We start from the raw sequence: 23,004 nt of genomic DNA on the forward strand, positions 1-23,004 counted from the left end.
GTACAATATTTTGCCCTTAGGCTTTTAATGTGGCAGCGTTTGTTTGTTCTGTTTTTTACATTGTGTCTTTTTACGTCTTTTACATGTCGCACTTTGAGCTCTTTGCACATTTTTTTTCCAATGTGTTTTTTTCAAACTGCAAATGGCCAATAAATGAATCTGAATCTGAATGAAAAGGGGAACTATACTGTAAGGCGTAATTATACCGGGAGTAGTTCGGCGTCCGCGCAGTAAAGTGAAGATATTACTGCGCAGACGCCGAACTGCCTAATCCTCTAAAGCCGTACTAAGAAACATGTTTACCTTAATAAGTCCTTTTCGTAGTCTCTCTGGGTAAAACGGTAACATGCTACGACACCTGCAGTGGCGATTATGGCCTCTAGGGGCACGAGTTACTTTGTACTGCTTTAAAGTAAAAGTGCAGATACAGGAGCCACAGCATGTTGAAATCTCCCCATTAGAGAAGCCCGTCCCAGTAAAAGAGTTTCCTGTTGCTTTCATGACACGTATTTATGTGTCTGTGTTTAAGGTTCTTGAGTCATGTTCTGTACTCTGTCGTTTAATGTGCTCGCCTCTCATCCGAAAAGGCTTTGACAGCGACACTAAGGCAATGTCGCTCACTTTATCAAGCTTCCCATCATGTTATTCTGTCACTCCCTCATTAAAAACATGGCTGAAGTGTTGCCTTGGCACATTCACGTATTTCTGAGTAATCTGTAAAAACTCTGATCCATTTTAGGGATAGGTTTGCCTGAGTCCTCCTAGGAACGCCCCCACCTCCTGGAGACGCCTCCGAGCTTTGGTCACCAGCCGAGTAACCAACCACTGCTCCTCAGCAGAACCCCCTCCCCACTGATGCCACAGACAGCGTGTGGAGGGGGCGTGTCTAAAGGCTCAGAGGTTCTTAAAGAGACAGAGGCCTATTTCAAGACATTCACTACAGCCATTTTGAGAGAGACATTTTATACAAGGCAGTTATTCTAATTTACTGCATTTACAGACCAACAGAAGGTTTGTCATCATTGTAGTGAGATATAGACTGGTGCTATGGGGCTGACAAAAGCAGAACACCCCCTCTTTAAAGCAGAACACCCCCTCTTTAACACCTTTTTTTTCCATCATTCTTTTGTTGGGTGTTCAACTCATTTTTGTGACTTTCTTGTCTTTTTTTTGGTCACATTTTTGTAATTTTTTTGTCATTTTTTGTCCATTTTTCATCCATTTTTCATCATCTTTTTGTCAATTTTTTGTATTTTTTTTGTTAAATTTTTAGCCCATTTTTGTCACATTTTTCTCATTTTTTTGTCACATTTTTGACACTTCTTCATCAATTTTTCGTCACTTTTTTGTCACATTTCCATCATTGCTTTCGTCTCATTTTATACAAGGCAGTTATTCTAATTTACTGCATTTACAGACCAGCAGAAGGTTTGTCATCATTGTAGTGTGATATAGACTGGTGCTGTGGGACTGACAAAAGCAGAACACCCCCTCTTTAAGTGTTTAACTAAAAAGCTCACATCAGACGATAAAGGAACAAATCATCACGTTTTCCCAGTTCCAGAGGACAACATAGAGACTCTGCCTTTTCAGTCTGTTGCCCCCAGACTGTGGATCGTCTCTGCGTCTGGCCGACTCTGTTGAGCTTTATAAATAAACTTTACTTACTTACTGAAGAAGTGAGAGGCGAAACATCCCACACTGTAACTGCAGGGCACAGAAGATGACTCAACGCGGTTTCTCCATCATTAACACACAGTTTTGGGAAAGGTGGTTTAGAGGCCACTCGCTGAGTTACCCGAAAAAGCTAAAAACGTTTTGCGCTAATTATTATATAAAGCTAAGTCTCTGCAGCCCCACACATTCCGCACTGACTTTTGTCCTTTGATACGACCAAAAACACCTTGGTCATTCGTAACCTGTGACGGCTGTGTGAATAATACGATAAGTTCAGAATCCGCAGTCGCCGGCTCACCGCACTGTGCTGCTGTTTCTGCGTATTGTGGGCGATTTCACAGGAAATATTAAAACTCTAAATTTACATAAGATCTGACTCCATAAGATCAATTTAAAACACATTTAAACAGTTAAGTTTAAATATTAAAGTATCAAAAAGGTCTCGCCAGCGCGTTCGTTGATCCCGAGGTCCGAGGAGAAACCACCAGAATTCAGTAGCTTTAGATTTATTCCCGATAACATTTACAATTTCTAAACACAGGTTATCCGAATGCTAAAGTCCCGAACAATATACACGGTGCTCGAACGGGGCGTCCCAGGAAACGGCATCGTCTAACTGAGCTCTTACAAATATATATCAGAGAAAATGTGACGTTCACGAAGAGATAGACGATGAGTGGAGCTCGGGCCGAGGTCTTGAAGCCTTTCTCTCAGTAGTTTTCCACTAGAAGTGTCTTCCTGTTGCCTTATTTGGAGTTATTTTTCACAGCTCCGGTGAGGGCGCCGATCGTCTCCACAGGTTTGAGCAAAAGAATGCAAGAGCAAGAAATGTGGTATTGTTTCAGCGATGTGCGTGTGAAAAGATTGGTTTTCAACTGAAACTTAAAGCACATAGATTAAACTCATAAAAAACATTCAATAGCATTATAAAATATAACATTAGCTAAAAATCATCAATTTCCTACAGTATTTATTTCTATGACATGTTCGACTTTGGACATTGCTCCATACACAGTCATATTTACTGTTTACTCTGAGGATTTGAACACTCCGTATGTGGTGGAGCTGATTATAAAGCTTCAACCGTGAGCATGTACAGAACACCTGCTTAAAGACCGGCTGATGCAGAGTCAGTGCATGAAGCGAATGGTGTTGTTCGGCAAGAAATCATTTGGAGTGGAGGAAATTTTGAACCCGCAAGGATCAGAACTAGTCATGATTTGTCTTTTGTTCCCGTGTTTTTGTATGTTTTGTCTTTGGTCTTGTCCTGTGTATTATTCTGACATGTGTTCTGTCCTTGTGATTTTCCTTTACTTCCCTCGTTACCTGCCGGCCCCGCCCTGATGTGTTTCACCTGTGCCCCGTTTCCTCTTGTATTTATACCCCTGTGTTTCCCTTGTCCTTTGTCGCGTCATTGTCTTCGTCAGCCCCGGTTTTTGGTTTTCTCTGGATTTTGTTATTTTGGTTTTCGTCCATTAAACATCACTAGTTTTGTTCCTGCATTTTGGGTTTTATTTTCTTCACACCACTTCAACCATGACAGAACTAAATCTAATCTAAATGCGATGACTTTCGTTACTGCATGACGAGTTGGTCGCAGGTGTAAAACAGCATTAAGGCCCCTGGAGTCATTGTACAAAAGCTCTCTTAAAGTTCATGACAAAAAATCTCGGTTATATCATCACTGTCATATTCTTAAAAAAACATAGTATATTAAGTTTTGAAAACATAATCATATATTCAAATCTCTGTCTGTTGTTCAAGATAATTAATGGTGCTGCAGCTCCTCCATTAAAAAAGTTTATTTCACTGAGCTCAGAAATTTCATCTCGAGCCACTGGGTCGACTGTTCGGGGCGAGTGTCGGACCCCCCAGTGTAAATCAGGACCCCCCAGTGTAAATCAGGACCCCCCAGTGTAAATCCGCACTCCGCAGCTCCGCTTTCTCCAGTGTGGCATCAAACAGTGGAATATGTTCCAACAGAGCTAAACCACATGTGTAAATTTTAACACTTTTTCACACCAGGCTAAAAAATGGCTTATTTTAAAACAAACTTGTTCCCATAATGTCCTGTAATTGGTGTGTATGCGAGAGTGTGCAATCTAATGCTTTGAATGAATGAAGTGTGTGTTGATTTTAATGCTGTTTTTGGGGAAATGTATTCTTCTGCATTAGTATTTTTATGACTTTGTTGACATCAGTGCCCAGGGACGACAGGTGGAAATTAGCACAAGTGCTATAACCTGGTACAGCATCTCTCCCTTTGAGGTTAATGTATATTTTACACTGTCCCTGCTCAAATAAATAAATAAACTAAACTAAACTAAACTAAACTAGCACAATGAAGCAGTCTGGAAAACATGCCGTGTTATCAACAACAGTGCCGACCTTGGACATAATGTTTGAACAAAAGAGACTTGCTTTCTTTTGTGTCAGAAACGAGAGATTTCGAGCTTTCAAACCAGCTCTCTGGGTCCACAGGGGTCGATCCTGGGGCCCCTCTTGTTCAATGTGCGTGTCCAGATCTATGTTTCACTGACAGTGGGGGAACATGGGCCTGTAGATTCACTGTGTCACTGGATCAAACAGATTAGTGTGTGGATGCAAAACAACTTCATGTTAAAACTGAGATGATTGTTTTGGGCCCACATAAACATATGACCAGTCTCATTGGTCATATTTAGGGCTTTTCCACCAAGGTGCTGGTTCTGGTGCCGGGTTGGTTCCAGACTGACTTGGTTTTCCACCAAAATGAGAGCTGTGCCTATTGTCATGGCAACGCTTTGGGAAGTCAACATCAAACATGGATAGTAACATCTCACTACAGCCACTTCTGGTTATAAAATACAGAAAAATAAGTTTATGTTTCAGTCACAGCAGCCGTTAACATTTAGATTTCTTCTTTCTAACTCTTGTTTAAAGCAAAACAACAGTTTCCTCCACAGAGACTGTTTCTCCAGGAAGTTCTAAGCACAAACTAACTGATTTTGATTGTTTGTTGGAGGAGAGAGCCACGCCCCCAGCCGCTGACATCACTGCTGCTCGTTTCTTGGTCCAGCTTTTAACTGGTTCCCGACCGGCACCAGATTTTGGAACCAAGAGCCAGCGTTTTTTCAGTGGGAAACGAAAGAACCGGTTCTGAAACTGGAACTGGCCCAGAACCAGCACCGGCACCAGCCTGGACCAAAGAGTAATCAGTGGTAATCATGGACTCAGATCCTAATTTTGACAGTCAGTTACATCAGCGGCCTATTACCACCTAAAAAACATTGCTAAAATAAAAAACATAGCGTCTAAACCAGACTTGGAGAGATGAATTCATGCATTTGTCTCCAGACGGTGAGACTATTGTAACGGCCTGTTCACCGGCCTCTAAACGAGCTGTCAGAGCTGCAGTTCATCCAAAACGCTGCTGCTCGAGAACCTGGAAATACGACCATATTAGTCCAGTGCTCCGGTCTCTGCACTGGCTTCCTTTATTTTCACGTCTTAACAAGAAGGAGCTTCTCGACTGCAATTAGTGCAAAACTCAGCAGCGAGAATTCTGACCCGCACAAACAGGAGGACCCACATATCCCCTATTTTAAAACAGCTTCATCGGCTGCCAGTGTCTTTTAGGATCGAGTTTAAAGTTCTGGTTCGAGCCTTCAGAGCCGTGCACGGTCAGGCTCCTTCTTATCTCAGTGCTCTGGTCCAGCCTTACACCCTGTGAGGCTCTGAGGTCTGAGGATCAGAATCTGCTGAAGGTTCCACGGGTGAGAGGCGACCGATCCTCCCAGGCTCTGGAATGATCCTCCGCCCTCTTTGCTCTATTGACTCTGTTGATTCTTTCAAAAGCGAACTTAAGACACTTTTATTTGTTCCAGCTTTTAATGAGCTACTTTTGGGCTGCTGTGATTTCTGTGTTGTTTTGACCCCTTGTTATATTGTGCGTCATTTCTGCTTTTAACTGTGTTGTGAAGCACTTTGTGGCCTTTGTCTGTGAAAGGAGCTATAGAAATAAAGATTACTTACTTACTTACTTACTTACCTTAGGGAATAGACTTTAAACCAGGGCACCAAAGTATATTTTTGACAAGTTACAGCCGTATGAACCATCTCGGGGCCTGAGATCCTCAGGGAGGGGTCTCCTGGTGGCCCCAGAGTCAGGACTAAACACGGTGAGGCTGCGTTTCAGTTTCACGCAGCAAAACTGTGGAACAGCCTCGCCGTACGCCTCATAAAAGCTGTAAATCAGAATGTCAGAAGTGGAGGCTTCCCACTGCAAAAAGTGTTTAACTAGATCAGTATAAACATCTCAGTTTGAGCACAATAATCCACATTTTAGTTGTTTTGACTGGTTAAGAAGTTGTTGGGCATTTGTCCTGGATTATTTCACTTGTTCTGAGATGTTTCCGACTCGTTTCGATACATTTCGTCCTTATTTCAGGTCATTTTCTTTGCCAATGGGGAAAGAAAATTGGTCTTATCTCATTGGTGATTTTACTTTCTTATTTCAAGCGAGATTTACCCTAGAACTGGTCTGAAATGTCCTCAAACAAGCAAAGCAAACTCGGTCCGATCAGGAAAAGTGTCTAAATGAGTGAAAACCGCTCAAAACAAGAAACATTTCCTCAATTCAAGTCATGAGGGGGGCCACACGTTTCATGATTGTTCATCTTCTGATTAAAAAAACAATATCTGTCATCATAAGACAATACAACTAGGCTTTTCCATAAAAACAGCCACAAAATCTATGAAAAATACAGAATGTCATTGAAACAAGTCTTGCCTCAGACCTTGTCCACTACAAAAAGTGAATATCAAGCATTGGCTTAAATGACTTGAATTGAGGAAATGTTTCTTGTTTTGAGCGGTTTTCACTCATTTAGACACTTTTCCTGATCGGACCGAGTTTGCTTTGCTTGTTTGAGGACATTTCAGACCAGTTCTAGGGTAAATCTCACTTGAAATAAGAAAGTAAAACTGCCAATGAGATAAGACCAGTTTTCTTTCCCCATTGGCAAAGAAAATGACCTGAAATAAGGACGAAATGTATCGAAACGAGTCAGAAACATCTCAGAACAAGTGAAATAATCCGGGACAAATGCCCAACAACTTCTTAACCAGTCAAAACAACTCAAATTTTGATTATTATGCTCAAATTGAGATGTTAATACTGATCTAGTTCAATACTTTTTGCAGTGTCCATGAATGAAACGACATAACTCCAGGCAGGTTGATCAGAACACGACAGTTAGAGAGCGGCAAAAGCTGAACCGTCGATGCAGCAGAACGTGGCCCGCGCTGTGTTCGAGGGCGGGACGTTTTCTAACACCCAAGTGAATAGTGCTAAATGTAATACATTGTTCACTTAGACTGATGAAATTCCTGCCATAGGGGATTATCGGCCTTGTATTTAATCTGTGTTGACGGGCGTCATCACCGCGGGCCGCAGCCCCCTTTGTGAGCCGGGGTCGGCCCTCGGGGAACGGTTTGATTTGGGCTCTCTCTCTTTAAAGTCAACAGTCGTACATTCCTGTCGCCGCGCTCGCTCTCTGACAAAAACCCTCTAATGAAACCTGCTTTTCTGTCCGGAACACAGAGCGTCTCACTCAGCCGGGGTTTGGAGCACTTTTGTAAATGTCAGGATGTAACAAAACAAGTGTCATTTCATGAAAGCTTTCAGGTTGAGATGAGATGTTGCCAAACTTTTCAAAATGACAGAACAGTCTTGCGGAGACATGGAGAAGAACAAAGTGTCTGTGGTGCCCAGGTTCATATTTCAGGGACTAGTGACGAAAAGCTGTGTTGTTCATGTAAAGCAGGGGTGTCCAAACTTTATTCATGGGGGGCCGCATACAGAAGCATGCATGGGGTGAAGGGCCACAGGTCTTTGGTTCGTGCCGTGAAACCTTTGACTTGCAGAGGTTTTAACCTCTTAACCCCCACTTGAACCGAGCACATTTTCTACCCAAATCTAAAATCTTCTTGAGAAAAAAAAGTCAAAATAGCAACAAAAATGAGGTGAAAAAAAAAGGCTGAAAACATAACAAAAAAGAGCAATAAAAAAGTAACAAAAGAGCAACAAAAAGTGATGAAAATGTAGAAAATATGTGATGAAAACCCAACAAAAAAGCGATGGAGACAACGCAAGGAAAAAGATCCATTTAGATGAGTTTTGTTGGCCTTAGCTTTCAAAGAGGAGTTACACTGGACCTTATTGATTTGGGTAATGCTGAACTGGAGAAAAGGCACTCGGTTAAGGCGGGGCTTAAGAGGTTAATTGTGCCCCACACCTTTATCTAAGCTTTGAACCTTCATGCCAGCTGTCTCACAATAACATTTTAGTTGTTTGGTTAGAATTGTATAGAGGACCATCTCTGATGATATGTACCGATCCAGCAAGAAGGCTGAGGGCCACCAAAAATTGGTCTGAGGGCCGCATTTGGCCCCCAGGCCGCACTTTGGACAACCCTGATGTAAAGGATAATGTGCAGAACGCTGGTCATTATCAGGAAAATAAGAACCGACAGGGCGAGTCAGAGGGGTCTTGTTTCGCCCTGAAGGTGCTTATTTTCCCGATAATGACCAGCGTTCTGCACATTATCCGCTTATTATTCGGCCATTTGCCAACTGAACACACAACATGAACTTCATACACTTTTATCAAGGCCGAAAGGTTTATTTAATGACTTCCGCGGGAAATAGTTCCCAAAAGTTTGTTATGATTCCCGCAGTGTGGCGAGGTGAGTAGCAGCTAGGCTAGCTGCTTATTGCTAGCCTAGCTACTTAGCTGAAGGCGCAGTTGGAGGAATGGTGGTGAATCTCTGGGTAAGTTGAAAGTCAGACTCACGTTAACTTCACGAGTGATTCCCCCGACTTCTCTCGCAGTGACGGGACAGATCGTGTCCTCATCTCGTCATAGAAGGGGGCGTGGCTTCGCCGAGGGGGAAAATAGAATCTTTAGAGAAACACACGTTTTCCCTCTTTTTAGCCATTTTCTGGTGGAATATGAACTTATTTATCACATAAATAAAGTCAGGTGTAAATCGGGCCCATATGGATATTTTCTCACTTTTAGCTAGTGCTAGCTAACCGTTAGCATTAGCCCGATGCTAACGCAAAGCATTTTGTTAGCATTCTCTGTTATTTATGGGCTGTTGAACCACTTTGCTCCTCCCCATGTCTTTGTATCTTTATTTAGTAGAAACTATTTTCATAATTCAGCGTTTGTTAAAGTAGTTTTTGAATAATTAGAGAAAGTTTAGATTTTTCTCCAAATAGTTTTCCCCCTTAACTGTTTTCAAACATGACCATATATGGACAATTCCAGAGATGCCGTCTGTATCTATAGAGTTCGGGAAATTCCACAGTTACCATGGAGATCCGCCATCTTTGCAGCTGTTAGCATACATTTCCATAGACCAACATTAGCTAAAAACAGTATAAAAAGTGGGAAAAAGCCGTGGAACAACTCCATTAGCTGCTGAGTTACTGCTGGTAAATACATCTAACTCACTGTGGTGTCCAAGTGTTTTAATGTGATCAATAACTCCAGTATTTTAACTTTTAAAATCTCCATTAGTTTACAATTGCTGCTAATCCCAGAATCAGAAATCAGAAAAATAATGACTGTAGAATGTTGGAAAATCCCATTCAAATCAATGGAGCGTACTTATGAAGAGCCGTGTGATAAATAGTAATAACTGAGACAGCTTTAAAGGAATAGGCCACCTTTTTTTGCTACTGAGATATGTTCTTACCTGAGCTTAGACGAGTTGATACGTACCTGTCTGGTCTTTGTGTTTGCTCTCAGTCACGCAAAATGACCAAAGATGTTGTTAGTGTTTGGCCTCTCCCAGCTTATTCCTATATAGCCGGCTGAAAATATGGTTTGACCCCAGAAAAATTGCTACAAAAGGATTTTCAATGGTTTCCTGTAGTATCAGGTGTGCTTATTAACGTACTAAAAGTCAACCAAAATCTGGGTGGGTGTCTTGGAAGCCCATTGGATTCCAAGACACCCACAACATGGGGTGAGACACCAACATGACTTGTCTAGGATAAATAATAAAGGAGGATCTCGCCACCCTCTTGGACGCCATCTTGAAAATGAGACCTTTCCAGTGGTCAGACTTTTAGTATAGTTAATAAGCACATCTGATACTACAGAAAACCATTGAAAAAACCTTTTGTAGCCATTTTTTTGGGGTTAGGTGTTTTTTTTTTCATATATGCAGCCGCCTAATAGCTCCAAACGGGGGTGAAGTTGGAAGTCACCACGACCAGACAGGTACGTAGCAACTCGTCTAAGCTCAGGTAAGAACATATCACAGTCTGGAAAAACCTGTTCCTTTAAAAGCTGAGGGGGGAAAGTAAATCTGTCGTCCAGAATCTATATCTTCAGAGGAGCCGAGCGCGGAGTTTGTGCCTGTTTGCCCAACAAAAACAGAGGCCGTATGTGTGTTAAGTTAACTGAGGTCAGATGTGTTCCCGTTAAAGCACTGAGGGGCCACTGTTTGAGGTTTACTGCCACAGCCGGCCCCGGGGCCCCCTCACCGCTGTACCAGACAGGACAGGAGCCTATCTCTGCACGGGACGTCTGAGGCACGGGAGACGTTCAGACCCAGAGCCCACGTCACCGAGTCTCAGCTTAGTCTTACAAAAATCCATCAAAAAAGTGACAAAAATCCATCAAAAAAGTGACAAAAATCCAGCAAAAAAGTGACAAAAATCCATCAAAAAAGTGACAAAAATCCAGCAAAAAAGTGACAAAAATCCAGCAAAAAAGTGACAAAAATCCATCAAAAAGTGACAAAAATCCAGCAAAAAAGTGACAAAAATCCAGCAAAAAAGTGACAAAAATCCAGCAAAAAAGTGACAAAAATCCAGCAAAAAAGTGACAAAAATCCAGCAAAAAAGTGACAAAAATCCAGCAAAAAAGTGACAAAAATCCATCAAAAAAAGACAAAAATCCAGCAAAAAATGACAAAAATCCATCAAAAAAGTGACAAAAATCCAGCAAAAAATGACAAAAATCCAGCAAAAAAGTGACAAAAATCCAGCAAAAAATGACAAAAATCCAGCAAAAAAGTGACAAAAATCCAGCAAAAAAGTGACAAAAATCCAGCAAAAAAGTGACAAAAATCCAGCAAAAAATGACAAAAATCCAGCAAAAAAATACTCAAATCTAGCAGAAAAAATGACAAAAATCCAGCAAAAAAGTGACAAAAATCCAGCAAAAAGTGACAAAAATCCATCAAAAAATGACAAAAATCCAGCAAAAAAGACAAAAATCCAGCAAAAAAGTGACAAAAATCCAGCAAAAAATGACAAAAATCCAGCAAAAAAGTGACAAAAATCCAGCAAAAAATGACAAAAATCCAGCAAAAAAAAGACAAAAATCCAGCAAAAAAGTGACAAAAATCCAGCAGAAAAGTGACAAAAATCCATCAAAAACCACTGTACCAGACAGGACAGGAGCCTATCTCTGCACGGGACGTCTGAGGCACGGGAGACGTTCAGACCCAGAGCCCACGTCACCGAGTCTCAGCTTAGTCTTAGCCTTTTTTAGCTTAGAGGCAGGGGCGGACTGGGACTGAAAAACGGCCCTGGACTCTGACAAGCCAGGGCCAAATTTGCATAAATACGCACTTCTAACAATACATATTTTAACCTCTTACCCCCCACCTTTACAAAGTGCATTTTCTCCAGTTCGGCTTTACCCAAATCCAAAAGAGAGCCTCATTTGAAAGCAAAGACCATGTTTTTGTCATATTTTTTGTCTTTCATTGCTTTGTTGTTGGGTTTTTATCTTTTTCATCCATTTATTTGTTGCTTTTCTCGCAGATTTTTGTTCCGTTTTCATCCTTGTTTTGTCGCTATTTTGATGCTTTTCTTTTAAGCTCTTAAATTTGGAGAAAGCTTGGTTAAATCGGGGGGTAAGAGGTTAAATAGAACATTAAGAGGCCGGACCAGTGGCCCTTCTGTGCTCTTCCAGAATGGACATATGGCCAGTCCGCCCCTGCTTCGAGGTAATGTTTGCTCTTAGCAGTTTAAAACGGACACAACGAGTGAATTTTCTCCAGTTCGGCATTACCCGAATCTAAAAGCTTCTTGTCTGGAGAGCTTACAGCCTCATTTGAAAGCTAAGACCTACAAAACTGATGTCAATCCAGAGCCGTGGGAGGATATTTTAGTTAGGGGGCGCTGAGGGACAAAATGTACCCCCAAAATACTTTTTCTGTGCATAAATCCTATTGATTAACCTCTTAACTCCCGCCTGAACCGAGAGCGTTTTCTCCAGTTCAGCTTTACCCAAATCCTGTGGGCCAGTGTGACGCCTCATGTGAAAGACCTACAAAACTAAATGGATCTTTTTCCTCACATCAGATTTTCTTTCATCACTTCTTTCGTTGGGCAGTCGACTCATTTTTGTCAAATTTTCGTGACTTTTTTGTCACTTTTTCGTCAAATTATTCGCATTTTTTCGTCAATTTTTTTTTTCACTTTTTTGTCAATTTTTTGTCAATTTTTTGTCAATTTTTTGTCAAATTTTTCTCACTTTTTTGTCAAATTTTTGTCAATTTTTGTAATTTTTTGTAATTTTTTGTCCCTTTTCGTCAATGTTTTCTCGCTTTTTTCACATTTTCATCATTGTTTTCGTCTCAGTTTTGTCGCTATTTTCTCACCTTTTTTCCAGAAGCTTTTGGATTGGGGTAAAGCTGGAGAAAATGTGCTCGGTTCAGGCGGGAGTTAAGGGGTTAATATTGCCTGCAGTTCACAAACCATCCACCAGGGGGTGCTGCAGCGCCCTCAGCACCCTGGGTTCCCACGGCCTTGTATAAAGTGATCTCTTTCCTCGCCTTGTTGCCGTGTTGTCGTCACTTTTGACTTTCTTTTTCATCACATTTTTGCCACTTTTTCGTTTCTTTTTTCGGCCATTTTTTCCCAATGCTTTTTTGTCACTTTTTGTTGCCCTTTTGTGGCATTTCTATTGCACTTTCATCTTTGTTTTTTCAAGAAGCTTTTAGACTTGGGTAAAGCCAAACTCGAAAAAAAAAACCCATTAAAGTAGTGATGAAAACGAGGACGAAAACGGAACAAAAAATTAGTCAGAAAAGCAACAAAAAAGTGACAAAAATGTGGAGAGAAAAAAATAAGTCACGATCAGTTTTGTAGGTCTTAGCTTTCAAATGAGGCGCTACACTGGCCTAGAGGCTGTAAGCTCCAGTCCATTAGCTTTCAGATTTGGGTAAAGCTGAACTGGAGAAGATGTGGTTTTGGCGTGAGGTTTAGTGTAACGCTGTCCCGCATTAAAAACACTGATGGAGTTTTGAATAATTCTGTTCACATTAGCTGTTTCTTCCGTAAAGCATCCTCTGTTCTGACCCTGAGCAAACCCGCACAAAAACATCCAAAGAAAATGTATGTTGCCGTTGATTTGTTAGCTAAACATGAAAGCTTTTGTGGCGAGAAACGGCAGGAGAAAACATAGATTTTTCACATTGTGGTCAATGTTTTTTTTTTTTTGCCCATCTTAGTTTCGATGTCAGAGTAAAACGAAAAAAATAAATAAAACTCACCCTTTGCGAGGCTGATTTCACGTTTTGTCCGGGCAGCGAGCCGAAGACTGCCTGGAAGTAACACAAACATTGCAGCGAGTTTCCCCAGGATTCATTCACAAATGTTGAAATGCACTTTTCCCTGGAAGGAAACACCGATATGCGGCACTCGTGGGCAGGAGTTATTTACCTTTTACAAGGTTTAACCTGAAGCTAAAGCTAGCTAGCTCAACCAACTCAACTGTTTATGGAAACAGCTGCGGTGGAGTCGCTCACACCTGGGCCCCCCCAACTCAAACTTTTATGTTTGACTTTACTAATCCAGACAAATATGCTTCAATACTGTACTGCAGCTCCTCCATTAAAAAAGTTTATTTCACTGAGCTCAGAAATTTCATCTTGAGCCACTCGGTCGACTGTTCGGGGCGAGTGTAGGACCCCCCAGTGTAAATCCGCAGCTCCGCTTTCTCCAGTGTGGCCTCAAACAGTGGAATATGTTGCCAACAGAGCTAAACCACATGTGTAAATTTTAACACTTTTTCACACCAGGCTAAAAAATGGCTTATTTTAAAACAAACTTGTTCCCATAATGTCCTGTAATTGGTGTGTGTGCAAGAGCGTGCAATCTAATGCTTTGAATGAATGAAGTGTGTGTTGATTTTAATGCTGTTTTTGGGGAAATGTATTCTTCTGTATTAGTATTTTTATGACTTTGTTGACATCAGTGCCCAGGGACTACAGGTGGAAATTAGCACAAGTGCTATAACCTGGTACAGCATCTCTCCCTTTGAGGTTAATGTATATTGTACACTGTCCCTGCTCAAATAAATAAATAAAATAAAATAAACTAAACTAAACTAAATGCAGGATCATTTTATGTACGTCTGAAAATGATGAATCGCCTTAACCGTTTCCAATAGAAATGTAAAGCTCATATGTTATTAGCAGTAGCTAACCTAGCTGCTCACTCTCCTCTACAAACATTTAGCAAACACTAAATCCATCTCATACGTTCCTGTCAGTCACTAATTACGCCTTTATCTGACTCAGCTGTGTCAGGCGTTGCTATGGCGACGCCACAGCGGAGTGACATCCCAGTGATTTAACTACCGGACTACGTGTGCGGTTACACCAAAATAAATCATATTTTAGCAGCAGGTGCGGCACTTTTGACTCATGAGTCTGAGAAATAAGTCGGTTCAGTCTCTCTCTGTTGAGTTTCAGAAATATTGATGGTGGTTTTTAACAGTTTTTAATGTTTTTTTCTCCCATATTTGCCGGTCTGCTCGGACCCGGGAGCGGAAGTCGTGACTTAACAAACGTAAACAGTTATTTCATTTGTTCACTTTTCGTACATTGAACATGACTTTCACCCTTTCCTTCTTTACTCGCGCTGCACCGGATCGGACTGAACCAACCTGTTTAGCCAAAGCGGATAAACCCCTCTGAGCGAGCTGCCACAACAAATGACAAGTTCAAATCTTCTTTATGATTTTGATACATCGTCATTATTTATGAACGAGAGTGTGAATCAGTGTTCATGTCGTCGACTAAAATATTTAGTCTTAATTTTAGTCAAAGTGATATTTTTGTGACTAAAATTGGACTAAAACTAAATGAAAAGTTTCTCATGAGACTAAAACTGTGACTAAAATGTCCAGATATTTGAGTCGACTAAAATCAGACTAAATAAAAATGAAAAGGAGAGACTAAAATCATCCAAACTTGTATTGAGCGTCTGAAAGAGCCTCAGATCATGTTTAAAGGATCAGCTCTGAGCTTTGTTCATGTGGAGCAGAAACATGAAGCAGAGGAACAACATTAAATATCATTATTATCCTGCTCTTCACAGTAAGCAGAAGCTCCGTTGATTTGAATGGGATTTCCCAACGTTCTCCCGGTCATTATTTTCTGATAAAGTTCCTCTGAGTTGGTGTTTTCATATCACTCCTCACGTACGTAGCAGCGACACTATCTGTCCCGTCACTGAGAGAGAAGTCGGGGAATCGTGAGTCTGACTTTCAACTTACCCAGAGATTCAATTCCATTCCTCCAACTGTTTGCCTGGCTCTGCCAGACTCTTCCCTGTCCATTCCATGCAGGGAGTTAGTCTGGTCACGGAGCAATTGGAGCAGTTTGAAGGGGCGGGTCTAACGCGCACAGATTGTCAGTGAAATAAACCAATTAGTGATTAGCGGACGTGACGACAGCTGTGTCCAATTAAACAAATATGAAGTGAATATAAACTCACGCGGAGAACGCGAGGCAAAATCCTTGACTACTTCATCCAATGATTAGTTTTGGCTGATGTTAACGTTAATTGAACTAAAAACATAGAGGTGCAGAGAGTGACGTAACCTTCTCATTTCTCTGTGACGGTCGTGATTGGTTCGGTTCGGCCTTAGCCGCCAATAACAACGTGTCTACCGTGCGTGGCCAGACCCACCTTCTTTCGTGCAGAAAGAAGGTGGGTGTGGTTTATCAGGCTATCCAACTGCACCTTCAGCTAAGTAGCTAGGCTAGCTGCTAGCCTTGCTGCTTCTAGCCTAGCAAAACGTTGCAACGCGCAAACTTTTGGGAACTCTTTGTCGCGGAAGTCATTAAATAAACCTTTCGACCTTCATAAAAGTGTACGAAGTTTATGTTGTGTGTGTTCAGTTGCAAATGGCCGAATAATAATCGGGATAATGTATAGAACGCTGGTCATTATCGGGAAAATAAGCACCTTCAGGGCGAAACAAGACCGGTTCTCCCTGAAGGTGCTTATTTTCCCGATAATGACCAGCGTTCTATACATTATCCCTTACTTATAATCAATATTATCAATGCAAAGTCGACTACATTCGTCTTAAATTTAGTCGACTAAATTTAAGACGAATTTAGTCGACTAACACTAGACTACAATTGAAGATTAAGATATTTTTTTGACTAAAACTAGACTAAAATGTAATTACATTTTCTTTAAAAGACTAAGACTAAAACTAAATTAAAATATGTTGTCATAATGAACACTGGTGTGAATGGGTGACTGGTTCCTTGCTGTCGAACACTTTGGCCTGATGAAGGTAGAAAAGCTCTATATAAGTTGAGAACCTTTTGAAAACAAGATGGAATATTATAGTTTTACCCCTTACACATCCCTACACTGCAAAAAGTAAATATCAAGCATCGGCTTAAATGACTTGAATTGAGGAAATGTTTCTTGTTTTGAGCGGTTTTCACTCATTTAGACACTTTTCCTGATCGGACCGAGTTTGCTTTGCTTGTTTGAGGACATTTCAGACCAGTTCTAGGGTAAATCTCGCTTGAAATAAGAAAGTCAAATTGCCAATGAGAAAAGACCAATTTTCTTTCCCCATTGGCAAAGAAAATGACCTGAAATAAGGACGAAATGTATCGAAATGAGTCAGAAACATCTCAGAACAAGTGAAATAATCCAGGACAAATGCCCAACAACTTCTTAACCAGTCAAAACAGCTAAAATTTGGATTATGATGCTCAAATTGAGATGTTTATACTGATCTAGTTAAATACTTTTTGCAGTGTAAAATGTCCAGATATTTGAGTCGACTAAAACTAGACTAAAATGTAATTACATTTTCTTTAAAAGACTAAGACTAAAACTAAATTAAAATATGTTGTCATAATTAACTCTGGTGTGAATGGGTTCCTTGCTGTCGAACACTTTGGGCTGATGAAGGTAGAAAAGCTCTATATAAGTTGAGAACCTTTTGAAAACAAGATGGAATATTATAGTTCTACCCCTTACACATCCCTGCCTGTGTGTCGAGCTCACCAGTATTGTATATTTCATTACATATTGTATATATTTGAATGTATTTAAAGTGTCAAAGGTAGAAACTGTCGGTGCATAAAGGTCAGTTTGAAGAACAATTCTACCGACTCACCGAAAACACCTCCAGTTTCTGTCGAGCAACATGGTGTATTTTGGTTAAAAGTGTTTTCAAATGTGCGTTTCACTTCCCTCTTTAACCACACATTATGATAAAACATTTAAAAGTGCTCATAAAGCAGCACCCGTCCCCACAGTGGCAGCCTGTGCGGGACAGAGCGGGTGAATGGGGCGATTGTTGTCCCGGTGCTGTCCTCCGCCGGCGTCCGTTTGCTCCGTGCCTGGCGTCAGGGGTCACTCTTTCCCACTTCGACCTCGGCGTTCTCGGTGCAGGTTCCTCCATTGCTGAGCTGCCGTTTGCCGGAGACAGACCCGTAGTTACCGCCAAGTGAAAATGCAGAGTTTGAAGATGGAGCGCGGAGGAGACCCGGGCCGGGACATCGACCTGACTTCGCTGAGGTCCACAATGCCGGCCGGCGGCCCGCTGCAGGTCAGATACGACACAAGAGACGGGCTGAAAACTCGACTTATATACAGCAGAGAGCAGCTTCTAATGGGTGTTAATGTTTATATACTGTCTACACTTCTAATGTATATCAGAAGTGTATATATATGTTTATCTCTTTCCTTTGACTCTTTTCTGTTTTTTATCCTTTTCCTTTGACTCTTTCCTGTTTGTTATCCTTTTCCTTTGACTCTTTTCTGTTTTTTATCTTTTGACTCTTTTCTGTCTTTTATCTTTTGACTCTTTTCTGTTTATCTCTTTCCTTTGACTCTTTTCAGTTTTTTATCCTTTTCCTTTGACTCTTTTCTGTTTTTTATCCTTTTCCTTTGACTCTTTTCTGTTTTTTATCCTTTTCCTTTGACTCTTTCCTGTTTTTTATCCTTTTCCTTTGACTCTTTCCTGTTTTTTATCCTTTTCCTTTGACTCTTTCCTGTTTTTTATCCTTTTCCTTTGACTCTTTCCTGTTTTTTATCCTTTTCCTTTGACTCTTTTCTGTTTTTTATCCACAGTTATCCTAATTAGATCGACCATAGAACATGTACAACAGGGAGATCCACCGTTTCGGGGTTTTGAACTTGCCATGAGGGCTTGACCACTTGGGAATTAAGTTGATTGATAAGAGTACATTTCTCAAATAGACCACAATCTTCTCTCTATCTAAGCCTAGCTGCACTTATGCATTATCTTTATGTCGATGTGCTGGATCATGTTTTGTGGGCTGGATTGAAGAGCTAGGTGAGCCACATTTGGCCCCCGGGCCTTAGTTTGCCACCTCCTGACCTGTGGAATAATACTTTGTTACATTTACTAACTGTAACTGTACTTCTTGGCTTGGAGTAGTTTTCACACAGTACTTTTAAAGGGGCTAGATGCAAGTTTTATACTCACTACTGCCACCTCGGGTCATACGTGTAACTGCAGCTTCTATATTAAGCTCGTGCATGATTCAAAGTAACACCTTTCTGAGTGACAGAGCAGGATTTTAGAGGCAGTTGTGGTGAACAGGTCTGAGCTCATTCTACACATGAGGACAGTGGAACCTGTAGGAGGAGGATTTTAAACTCTGTATAGTCCCTTTAACTTCTACTTGACTCACTTTATTTTGAAGTAACAATAATCTGACTTGAGTAAATCCGTCAGTGCTGTGCCCACCTCTGCCCAGTACTAAGGATTTATGTTTGATGTTTCCTGATCTTGTAAACCGAAGATATTTTTCCTGCTTGTTTATGAAACAGGTTTATTTCTGTGAGTTCATCAGCTGTGAAAACTGTCCCTGTCCTTTATGATGGAGCAGCAATGGTTCAGTGCTTCTGTTCTGTGGTTACAAACATACCTCACTCCTCCAGCTGTTACAGTGTCACCAGGCAGGGCTTTTAAAGGAGTCACATCCTTAAAATCATGTCATAACTGCAGCTGTGTTTTATCTCATTCTGAGTTTTCCTCGAGCATCCTCTTCTCTTTAGTCAGCGCTCTGATCTGGACTTCTGGCACCTGCGTTTCAAGGCTCACTCTGTCATTCTTACAGGATTTGTCCAGCGAATGTGTTCCCAACACACGCTTTTGTGCACAGACGAGGACAACTCATCTGTTTATAGCATGGATCTATAGGTTTATACTTCCTGACATTATTTAACTAAATGTCAATGTGAGAAGCTTCACGGCATAAAATAATGAGATAGTTTATCCGGTCGTTCTTATGTATTTATTTGAAATGGGACAGTGCACATTAATCAACATTACAACACTGCAAAAAGTGGATTCTAAGCAAGTAAAAAATGTCTTACGTTAAGAAATAAGTTCTTATTTTTTCCCTAAAAAGTAATAATGTTTTGCCGAGAAAAGTTTTCTGGAGAAAAATCTTATTTTAGGAAATAAAATCCTGCCATTTCTTGTTCAGATAAATTTACTAAAAACATGATATTTTTTCTTGTAACAAGAAAGAAAAACTTTTTGAATCTTCTTCAGTTTTAGACAAAGAATATTTTTTCTTATTTTAAGACAAACTCAGATCAACAACTCTTAATGTAAGAACTGCTTCTCACAGAGAGATAAAACATTCCATTCTTTAAAGTGGGCGGCTCGGTGGCTCAGCGGTTAGAGCCTCAGCTTCACAGCTCAAAGGTCCCGGGTTCGATTCCCACCAGGACGGGGCCTTTCTGTGTGGAGCATGTTCTCCCCGTGTCTACCACTAAAACATGTACAATAGGTGAATCCTCCAGCAGGTGATTCTGACCATCAGCCTGGCTCCACATCATGGAGGCGGGTCTCCGGGCAATATTTTCCTTAAATATTAGTATTTATTAAGATGTTTCACTAAATAAGAATGTTTCACTAAATAAGAATGTTTTCCTTAAATTATTCCATTTTCTGAGGACATTTTGCTTAATTCTAGCTGTTTATTTGCTTAAATGTAGTGTTTCTTTCTTGTTTTATGATGAGAAAAATATTCTAGAAATAAGAATTCTTAGCAAAGTCTTATTTAAAGATGTTTTTCCTTGTTTTTAGTGGGGCGCTTTTTGCAGTGAATGTAAATCGTTAGCAGAAAGCTAATTTTCATCGGTCGTCCCTTTGGCAGATGTCGAAGCCAGCCTAGGAAAGATCACACAGTAATTTACAAAACACAATATATAAACATACATACATAGTACATAAAATGAGCCAAGCACATTTTCAATATAACTAGTGCTCACGAGTCTGTGTCTCCACGAGCCACTTTTGGGCATTCTTTTTAAATGGATCGAATGAGGGAGACGTGTTCCACTGTTGGGAGGCTTTATAAGAAAAGACTCGCTCAGTGAAGGGGGGGCGGAGCCAGCTTTGATTCTATACATTAAACAGATGTTTTTGAATTTCATAATTTGTCCCAACTTAGTAACTTGTATTTCTGTCAAATCTGTCCATGGTGATGTCTGTAGGGGTTTTTATCCAATATTTTAATTGCTTTTTTATATGATGATTTCATGGGATTCATTGTTGTGGCATGAACCGAAAGTTTGATTTTATTGCCAGTATTTTTGAATGTGTGCTTTGAAGCTGAGGTTTGAATCAATGCATATTCCTAGGTATTTGAATTCTGTGGTAGGTTCTACGTTACTGAAAAAGCTACAAAAAGTTTGGATCCGTTTTGTTGGTCTTCGTACGCAAACCTCAATGCAGATTATTTCAGAGGCCAAAATGTCCAGAGTCGATTTCAGCATCTGATCGGGACTTGGCCAGGCCCCCCCCCTCGTCCTCACAGCCCCCCCTCGTCCTCTCAGCCCCCCCTCGTCCTCTCAGCCCCCCCTCGTCCTCTCAGCCCCCCCCCTCGTGTGCTGTGGTATGTCTTGCCTGGGTGAGATGTGAGGCAGGTAGCAGCGTGGCTTTGTGGATCCTCTATTCCGGGACCAGGCTCGCGACATCCATCAAATGTCCATTAGAATCCCGGTGCGAAGGCTAATAAAGTCTGGGACGCAGAGGCCGGTCAAACAGAGCGGCCGCTCGCTAATGCCGGGAAACACCGGGTCAGGACGGGGTCGGGGGCGGAGCCACAGCAGCAGCAGCAGCAGGACAAGGTTTTAATGCTTTTGAAAATAACGACAATATCAGTTCCATCATTATCATTTTAGTTCAGTGAAGCACAAAGTAACAACAAGGTAAATTTCCACAGCAGTTTGACTCATTTCCCATTGATACAGACGGCGTCTCTGGAATCGCCCATATATATGGTCATGTTTGAAAACAGTTAAGGGGGAAAACAATTTGGAGAAAAATCGAAACTTCCTCTAATTATTCAAAAACTACTTTAACAAACGCTGAATTATGAATATAGTTTCTACTAAATAAAGATACAAAGATATGGGGAGGAGCAAAGTGGTTCAACAGCCCATAAACACATGAATAACGGAGAATGCTAACATGATGCTACATGTTAGCATCGGGCTAATGTGAACGGTTAGCTAGCGTTAGCTACAACTGCCGTTTTTTTCGCTTCTACAGAACAATCTGCTGTGAGAAAATATCCATATGGGCCCGATTTACACTTGACTTTATTTATGTGATAAATAAGTTCATATTCCACCAGAAAATGGCTAAAAAATAGTGAAAAATTGTGTTTCTCGAAAGATTCTATTTTCCCCCTCGGTGAAGCCACGCCCCCTTCTATAGATACAGACGCATCTCGTCATAGAAGGGGGCGTGGCTTCACCGAGGGGGAAAATAGAATCTTTCGAGAAACACAATTTTTCACTCTTTTTTAGCCATTTTCTAATTCAATATAAACGTATTTATCACAGACAAATAAAGTCAAGTCTAAATCAGGCCCATATGGATATTTATTCACAGCAGATTGTTCAGTAGAAGCAAAAAAAAAAAGAAAAAAATGGCAGTCGTAGCTTGTACTAGCTATCTATTAGCATTAGCCCGATGCTAACATGTACTATCAACAACATTTTTTTGTCATATTTATTGTCATTTCTAAGAAGTGAACTTACGTTTCAAATGATAAAATGATGAAAATGATGAAAATGATAAACACAAGAATCAGTCCAACAGTGAAGCAGGCGACACAAGTGAAATCTTTCAGCAATAAAGTCAAAGCTAAATGTACTAAAAACGATTGGTCAGACAGTCACAGCCTCTTTTCATTAGTTGTGGCACAAGATTTATAATGTATTTTGATTTTACAAAAAGTGTCTTTTATCGATCGTGTCTTCAGGGTTATCTGGCATTATTAAAATTGTCTTTTTGAACGGCTCTTTCAAATGAATGGATCCCAAAGGCTCGGCTCTCAGTAAAGAGCCGTAAATCCCATCACGAAGCATGACCTAAACCAATAGATACAGACGCATCTCGTCATAGAAGGGGGCGTGGCTTCGCCGAGGGGGAAAATAGAATCTTTAGAGAAACACAATTTTCACTCTTTTTAGCAATTTTCTGCTGGAATATGAACTTATTTATCACATAAATAAAGTTAAGTGTAAATCTGGCCCATATGGATATTTTCTCACAGCAGATTGTTCTGTAGAAGTGAAAAAACGGCAGCTGTAGCAAGCGCTAGCTAACTGTTAGCATTAGCCCGATGCTAACATGTAGCATCAGGTTAGCATTCTCTGTTATTCATGTATTTATGGGCTGTTGAACCACTTTGCTCCTCCCCATGTCTTTGTATCTTTATTTAGTAGAAACTATATTCATAATTCAGCATTTGTTAAAGTAGTTTTTGAATAATTAGAGAAAGTTTAGATTTTTCAAAATTGTTTTCCCCCTTAACTGTTTTCAAACACGACCATATATGGGCGATTCCAGAGATGCCGTCTGTGTCTATAGGCGGCGTTCACGATTTATAATGTGATGATGTCATAATGTCAGGCGGGGCCAATACAACTCTATGGGGGAAATGCAGTTTTTGTAAGAAATCTCCAAAACTAAAATTGACAAATGTTTTT

At 40.7% G+C, this 23,004-nt stretch overlaps 1 protein-coding gene across 3 annotated transcripts in view; it reads left to right on the forward strand.

The window, feature by feature from the left end:
* Nucleotides 1-17,468: 17,468 nt before the first annotated feature.
* LOC306960183 (ninjurin-2-like) overlaps nt 17,469-23,004 on the forward strand; it is a gene marked incomplete at its 3' end in the record, with an annotated part of 152,723 nt that continues 147,187 nt past the window's right edge. For all 3 annotated transcript variants that reach the window (XM_079552547.1, XM_079552546.1, XM_079552545.1), the window contains exon 1: nt 17,469-17,566. In XM_079552547.1, coding sequence (XP_079408673.1) covers nt 17,471-17,566 — 96 coding nt within the window. In that variant the 5' untranslated portion in view covers nt 17,469-17,470. The remainder of the gene's footprint in view (nt 17,567-23,004) is intronic.

This window comes from Gobius niger, assembly GCF_951799975.1.
Source record: "Gobius niger genome assembly, chromosome: 2".
In the NCBI taxonomy this organism is placed as follows: domain Eukaryota; kingdom Metazoa; phylum Chordata; class Actinopteri; order Gobiiformes; family Gobiidae; genus Gobius; species Gobius niger.